Raw genomic sequence first — 7,274 nt, forward strand, 5'->3', positions numbered from 1 at the left:
TTATATTCTTTCACTCTGTCAAAAGTAAGATACATCCCAAATCTTCCGTTTTTGTTTTGAAGGTTTCATAAAGATATGGTACTTTAAACTAACTTAAATAAATACCTGATTTTAAACTGTTGAATAAATATCAGAATGTATGTGACTGAACTGAAGTGACTGTTTTTGTAAAGTGCCTTGAGGAGACATTTGCTAAACTGACTTTAATTAAAAAGCTGTTTTCCAGGTGAGAACAGTGGACATGTTCCCATGAGGAAGCTGATCTTCACCTTTTCTCCTCTCGTTCTCCTGATGATGACCTGATGTTGTGGTGTCGCTGCAGGTCACGCTGTCGTCTCTAATCAGTTCTTTCTGATCTGAAATCAGACGAAACCAGGATGAGAGCACAGCAGGGTAACATTGAAACATTAGGGAATTCAACATTTTTAAAATACTGGATGTAAATGAAGTATTTTCATAATGACAGTGAAAGAGATGAGAACTGGAAAACCAGGGAGGCTCACCTCTTGACTTGCTGCAAACACGCCAACCCAGAAAAACTAACATAACCAGAACAAACAGAGACACAAGAGGCAACAACACAACAAGAAGAAGAGAGGAGGAGGTCTGGGCAGCAAGGGGAGTTTGGGTAGAAGGGATGGAGGAATCCTCTGAAACAGAAAAATAATTTTAATCCCATTTCCTTATTCTGCAGCTCAGAGTGACGTCATCTCCCTCCATCACAGGGAGGACAGGACTCTGCAGGATCACTGATCCACCTCAACACAGAGACAAACTACAGCATTTCATCCATTTCCACACAGCAACACTAACTCCACAGTCTGATCTTACCAGAGACAGAGAGCTGGATGCTGCTGCTGCTGCTGGAGGATCCAGACATGGACTCACACCAGTACAGGCCAGAGTCTGATGGGTACAGGTAGCTGATGCTGCAGGAGGAACCAGCTGATTTCCCCCACCCTTTTCCACACTCAGTCCTGGTTCCTCTGGTTGTGTTTCTCCTCACAGTTCCTCCATCAGAGCTGTTTTCATCCTCACAGATCAGAGTCACTGATTCTCCTCCAAAGAACTGAGATCTGCTGGGACTCACAGTCAGAGCAGCTGCTGCATGAAAAACAACAAAAAGTGGTTTTACAGATGATTGTACTGATGATTCTGTAAATCTAAGAGCCAGACATGTTGACCAGCTGTTCATAACATTTTCTCTATAAAAGGTTCACTAACCTTGAATGTTTGGTTGAACCTGCAAGCAGATCAGAACTGTAGAATAAACACAACATGGATCAGATCTGATGGACAACAATTAGGTTTTATAGTCACTGAATGTAAATGTTCGTGTTTATAATCAAATACATTTTAACAGTGTTGGTTACAGTTCTGCCCTCACTGTGTTTTCATCCTGTTTTCATTTATTGCATATTTCTACCTTTGTGTGATAAAATGTTTGTTTTAATTGTCACATTTGCTGCTTTTCCAAAAGCAGAAAAACTGACTTCCAGTTTTCAGACATGGAAATGATCCTAATACTTTATTTTACAGAACAACTGACCAGAGATCAGCCTTTACTGGTCAAGTTCTCAGAACAGGCTTCACTTATTTTGCTTTATGGAAAATACAATATGTTGTATTTTGTCATGATGTGTTTCCAGTCCAAACGTCTCTTCGTCTCCATGGAGGATAAATATGAACAGTTCCTTTTCTAAGTGACTCACTTAGAGCTCAATTATAGTTTTATATTAATTTCATTCTTTTCTGAAATGCTCTCTGAGTCGATATCACCTTTAATTTTGTTAAAATGACAAAGATAACAGAGATGTGTCTTATAAGTATAAATGTCTGGATCTCTCCTGTTATCTCATGCTAACAGAGTTTCTTCTTTTCTTCAGTTTCAGAATAAATTAAATAAAAACAGTGATTCTCTACTTACAGATCAGACAGTGAAATGATGTTTCCTCCATTTCAGCTCCGACTCTTTGACCAGTTTTACGTTTTTTTACTAGAAACCAACTGAAGTCTTAGCCCACCCTCTTCCTGTGGTGTTGTTCTTGTTTAAACCACATTTATCATCTAAATGTTTCACAGCAGCAAAAACCACAAATAAAACCAAGAAAAAACAGTGATAACATTTTTATTATCAACAGTAATTAAGTATCTTCACAGGTTCAGTTCAGTTTTTACCCAGAAACAACAAAACTCAGTCCAGTCCTAACTCAGATCCGGTCCAGGAAAATTTAATGCATCAACATTTAATCAGCAGCTTCAGCTGAGACCTGCCCGTAAACAAGTGATGTCACAGCCACACCGTTTTTCAATTGGCTGCCGCTGTCAGTGGGCGGGGCTACAGGTGAGAGGCTGAGCAGGACTGGACCGCTTCACCTGGAGGGAAGATGAGGTCTGAGTTCCTGCTTCAACACGACCGAACCAAACTACTGGACCGACGTTCCTCTGGACCGGAGAACTGGGCTGAACCAGAACCAGAACCTGGAGCATCAGTCAGGACCAGAGTTGGACTCCTCTGAGCTGTTTTTGTTTTTTAACTCTCATGAAACACACCGACACCCCATGACCTCTGACCCCATGCATGTCTGAGATGTTCCTCTGCTGCAGCAGGACTACATTACCCATAATTCCACAGAATCCAGCTGCTGGTTTGGACCTTAGAGACTGAAACTAAAACCTCTGATCAGATTTGACCCTGGAGCTTTCCAGAGGGGAGGGAAATGGTTTTAGTTCAATATGTCGTAAAGCCAGGAAGTATTTCAGGAGTTTATGTTGTTATTTTAGGATCAGGCTGGAGCTGAGAGTCTGAGTAAGGAATCAGATTCTGACCAAAGCTCAGAGTTCATCAGTCCTGGTCCATAAAGTTCTGCCCTCTGGGCTTTAGGAGGACAGCAGCAGCTCACCGGCTTCCAGCTGAAGGCTCAGTAACAGGATTCATCACCTGCATCAGGAAACACTGAAAACATGAAGGACAGGAAGTCCTGAGGCCTAAGAACCAGCTGACCACGTGGTTTCTTGTTTATTGTTGCTGAAATGTGATATAAATAAAATCACCTCAGCGCCCTCTGGTGACAGAATGGCGATATAACGTTACCAAGAGGCTCCACCTCATTTTAAATAGTAAACATTTTTCTCCAGGTGCCACACCTACAGCTTCATCCCTTCCTGTTCAGGAGTTGAACATCAGTTTTTGTTTTTATCTCTTTTCTCTGGTTGCGGTGTTTAATCTGGATTGGTATAAAATGTCCAGAGTTACCCGGTGGCTCTGCGGCCTCTCTCTGCTCTCTGCGACACTTCCGGTCTTTATCTCCGCAGGTGAGTTACTGCGTCAGTTGAACTGCGGTAAACAGGCTGTTGGATCAGGAGCAAAACATTACGACCTGTTCTTAGACTTAGAAACGGGGAGAATACACAAACAGAAAGAAATATGAGATGAGATTTAAGTGTAAACCGACTGAATTAAAGTAAAACCTGCTTGTTTTCAGATCTTGGTGCTTCGTGCAGCTTCAGTTTCAGTTTACAGGAAAGTCTTAAAATAACCACAACATGGCTGGTTTGGACTCTATCTTTTTATTTTCCTTTAATCAAGAATCCTGGTGTCTTCATCTTTCAAAGGATGAGGAAACAATAGAAAATAATAAAAATACAAATGTAGCATTTATTAATCAGATCCATGTAATGATATTTTTGCTTACTTTCATTTTCACCATAATCATTAATTTTACTTTCAGGCAAGAGAAACATGAAACATTCACAGATTAAGTTGCAGCATATTAATAATTTAGTTTATTATTTTAATTTAACTAAACCATTTTAACTACACGGCCATCTTTGTTCAGATAATATTCATAAACTGGATTCAAATCTTGATGAAAATCATTCCTAGTTTTTCCACTTGGATTAGAGATGGGAATTAATTTGTATTCATAAATAAAGATTTAATTATAATAACTAGAAGTCAAAACATGTTATGAAAATCTGAAATAACCATCAACCTCAAAGTCTGGAAACAATCAGAAAAATTCATTTTACAAAATAAATAATTTTAACTCATCATCTTGTTCTTGATGTTTGTATCATAATTAATACATCAGGATAATTAATTATAATTAACACATCAGGGTAATTAATTATAATTAATACATCAGGATAATTAATTATAATTAACACATCAGGGTAATTAATTATAATTAATACATCAGGATTTTACTCTCAATGTTGCAACGACACTTAAAAAGCAATTTAAAAAGTTTTAATGTTAATAAATCATCCTGCTCAGCAATAAGACCTTCATAAAACAAAACTGATAAATAATATAATATTATTACTATAAAATAAATTGATCAAATGTTTGTTGTTAATTGATGAGGCTTTAAACCAGATCAGAACCAGCCGCCCCCCTGATGGACAGTAACCAGGTTTTATTGGACAGATGATGATGTCATCACATGTTATTGGACAGATGATGATGTCATCACATGTTATTGGACAGATGATGATGTCATCACATTTGGACAGATGATGATGTCATCACATTTTATTGGACAGATGATGATGTCATCACATTTTATTGGACAGATGATGATGTCATCACATTTTACTGGACAGATGATGATGTCATCACATCTTATTGGACAGATGATGATGTCATCACATTTTATTGGACAGATGATGATGTCATCACATTTTATTGGACAGATGATGATGTCATCACATTAAAAGCGTCGTAGTTTTCAGATATTTCAGTTTTTCTCTCTGTTTCTCCTCAGATCAGCCGATCAGATCTGGACCTGGACAGACGGTCACTCTGCCGTGCCGCCTGACCAGCAGAGACCCGGTTCTGGTTGTGGAGTGGAGCAGAACCGATCTGGGGCCAGATTACGTTCTCCTGTACCGGGACGAGCAGATCGACCTGTTTAACCAGCATCCGTCCTACCAGAACCGGGTTGGACTGACGGACCTGCAGAACGGAGACGTGTCTCTGGTTCTGCAGGTCCAAACGACTGATGACAGCGGGACGTACGAGTGTCGAGTCGTTCAGACCGGAAAGAACCGCAAGAAGCAACTAATCAGCTCCGTCCACCTGGTTGTAGCTCCGCCTCCTCCGCCAGGTGAGAGTCTGGATCAGAACCTGCAGCTTCATGGTTCTGGACCTCAGGTCAGATGATGATCTTCAGTCGGGTCAGACTAATTCCTGGTTCTGTTCTGCAGCTCACTTTGAGAAACTCACAGGAGACCAGAAAACCCGGACCGGATCAGAGGAGGAGGGAGGAAGCCAGGAGGTGTTGACCTCTGACCCTGCAGCTGGTACCGCCTCTCCTCTTCTGTTGGGTTTAGAGATTCTCATTACATCTGATTGGATGTTTTCTGTTTTGTCTTTGTGTCCATGTTTCTTCCTTCCTCACGTCTCGCCTCCTTCATCTCCACAGCTTCCAGCAGATGATCAGCCTGATGGCAAACATTAAACCTTTAAATCAAAACTGATCCAAACTGATCACAGATCAGTTTGGATTTAAACTGATCATTAGTTGTATAAAGACAAGAGGAACCAAATGTTCAGTCAGAACTTTTTCTCTGGGTTCAGATTCCAGCTTCATTTATTCACCCTCTAAATTTAAGTTATTTAATGGAGACGAGACTCTATAGTGAGAATCTAATAACTGTAAGTTGAGTTTGATGGTCCAGAAAAAGCTGCATTTCTTTAGTACTTTATTGATAAATCAGCAGTAAAATAAAAAGCTTGCAAATCTCTGCATCTTTCAAAAATATTACTCTAAAAAGCATTTCTTCCTTCCACAGTGAACTCAGCTCCAGTTCACACAGCAGCAGTTTTATGCTGGTTTTTGTCCCAATTTTCCTCTTCTGACAACCAGAATGCTCTGATGAGATGTTTTCTGTTGATCAGGTGAGCAAACTGCAGGTGGTCCAACTTGGTCCTGTGGTACTTCAGTCCCTCAGATTAGCTGTCAGGACATCAGGTCTGTAATTTAACTGTTATGTTTATTTCTTTGGAACATTTTAAACATGAGGGACGTTTACAGCTCCAGAGACACAAGAAACCAACAGAAACTCAGAACTCATCACAATGTCAGTTTAGCATATTTGAAACAATTATTGAATGTTTCCTGTTCCAACAGGCATCTGTCCAGGTTTTTACTGTTGGTGTAAAAATAGGAGCATTAACCTGAACCTGTGGTCATCTAAAGCTGTAAAGGATTTATCAGCCAAGTTCATTCTACAAAGCTCACAGCAGCTGGTTAGCAGGTTCTGCTCTTTCTTAAAACAGCTTTTAATTTGTTACTGTTATAACTAACAACAACTTAAAGGGACTGAACCTCATTCTGCACAGACGTGTCTGAACCCACAGGCATCTGAACACAGTCAACATGCTGGTTCCTGTTTTCAGATAGACGTTTGTTTTGTCCCAGGAGCCTCAGCTGGTTGTCATAGCAACCTGGGTTTAAGCAGGGCCTTCAGCATAGAGCTATAGATGTAGATCATGGTTTGTGCAGAGAGCTATAGATGTAGATCATGGTTTGTGCATAGAGCTATAGATGTAGATCATGGTTTGTGCATAGAGCTATAGATGTAGATGAGTTCTTCCTCCATTTCTCTGATCAGTTTCTGATCATTCTGGTTTCTTCTTTTCTCACTGAGAAATAAACTGCTGAGGAATAAACTGAATCTGGATCAGAACCTGCAGGAAACAGAAGCAGAAACAATATCAGAACATTTCTGGAGTTATTTAAACGGGGCCTGCCAAAGTGTGCTCATCAGTTATAACCAGCGTTCAGATGCTACACATTAGCATCACTGCTAAGCTTAGCTAAAATGTAGTCAGTAGCATGTGGAGAATCACAAGCATGTTGATTAAAACAGACCTCCTCCATTCACTATGCTAAAATTAATGTATAAGCTAAAATTAGCAAAAATGCTAATGTTAGCTTGAATGCTGTCAGTAGCATGATGTCTAACTTTGCTCCATCTGCAGCCAGATGGAGCAAATTGTGACTGATGTGTGAGGAGTCTTTTAAAATGTTCTTGGTTTTTATGGTAAAGGCTAATGCTAATGCTAATTCTAATGTTTAATGGTAGTTCACTAGTTGACAGTGCACTGCTAATGTTTGTGTTAATGTTATTGCATGGCACTCTGCAAGGCAGCAAAGCAGCAAGGCAGCAAAGCAGCAAGGCAGCAAGGCAGCAAAGCAGCAAGGCAGCAAGGCAGCAAAGCAGCAAGGCAGCAAGGCAGCAAAGCAGCAAGGCAGCAAAGCAGC

General features: G+C 40.2%; 1 protein-coding gene and 1 long non-coding RNA gene across 3 annotated transcripts in view; one reads left to right on the plus strand and one right to left on the minus strand.

Annotated features, from left to right (window-relative positions):
- The first annotated feature begins 2,911 nt into the window (after positions 1-2,911).
- The window catches only part of LOC103130446 (hepatitis A virus cellular receptor 2 homolog), an 8,298-nt gene continuing 3,935 nt past the window's right edge, over positions 2,912-7,274 (plus strand). The window contains exons 1-4 of one of the 2 annotated variants that reach the window (XM_007541837.2): positions 3,104-3,315; positions 4,770-5,111; positions 5,212-5,307; positions 5,906-5,978. In XM_007541837.2, coding sequence (XP_007541899.1) covers positions 3,243-3,315; positions 4,770-5,111; positions 5,212-5,307; positions 5,906-5,978 — 584 coding nt within the window. In that variant the 5' untranslated portion in view covers positions 3,104-3,242. Of the gene's footprint in view, positions 3,316-4,769; positions 5,112-5,211; positions 5,979-7,274 lie in introns of both variants that reach the window. The other variant, XR_001660260.1, reaches the window with a different exon arrangement.
- LOC107834473 (uncharacterized) lies at positions 5,701-7,217 on the minus strand. Its single transcript, XR_001660263.1, has 2 exons — positions 6,698-7,217; positions 5,701-6,664 (listed from the first exon to the last, which is right to left on the minus strand). It is a non-coding gene; the product is annotated as an uncharacterized LOC107834473 (long non-coding RNA).

The sequence above is a fragment of the Poecilia formosa genome, unplaced genomic scaffold, assembly GCF_000485575.1.
Source record: "Poecilia formosa unplaced genomic scaffold, Poecilia_formosa-5.1.2 Scaffold636, whole genome shotgun sequence".
NCBI classification, from domain to species: Eukaryota; Metazoa; Chordata; class Actinopteri; order Cyprinodontiformes; family Poeciliidae; genus Poecilia; species Poecilia formosa.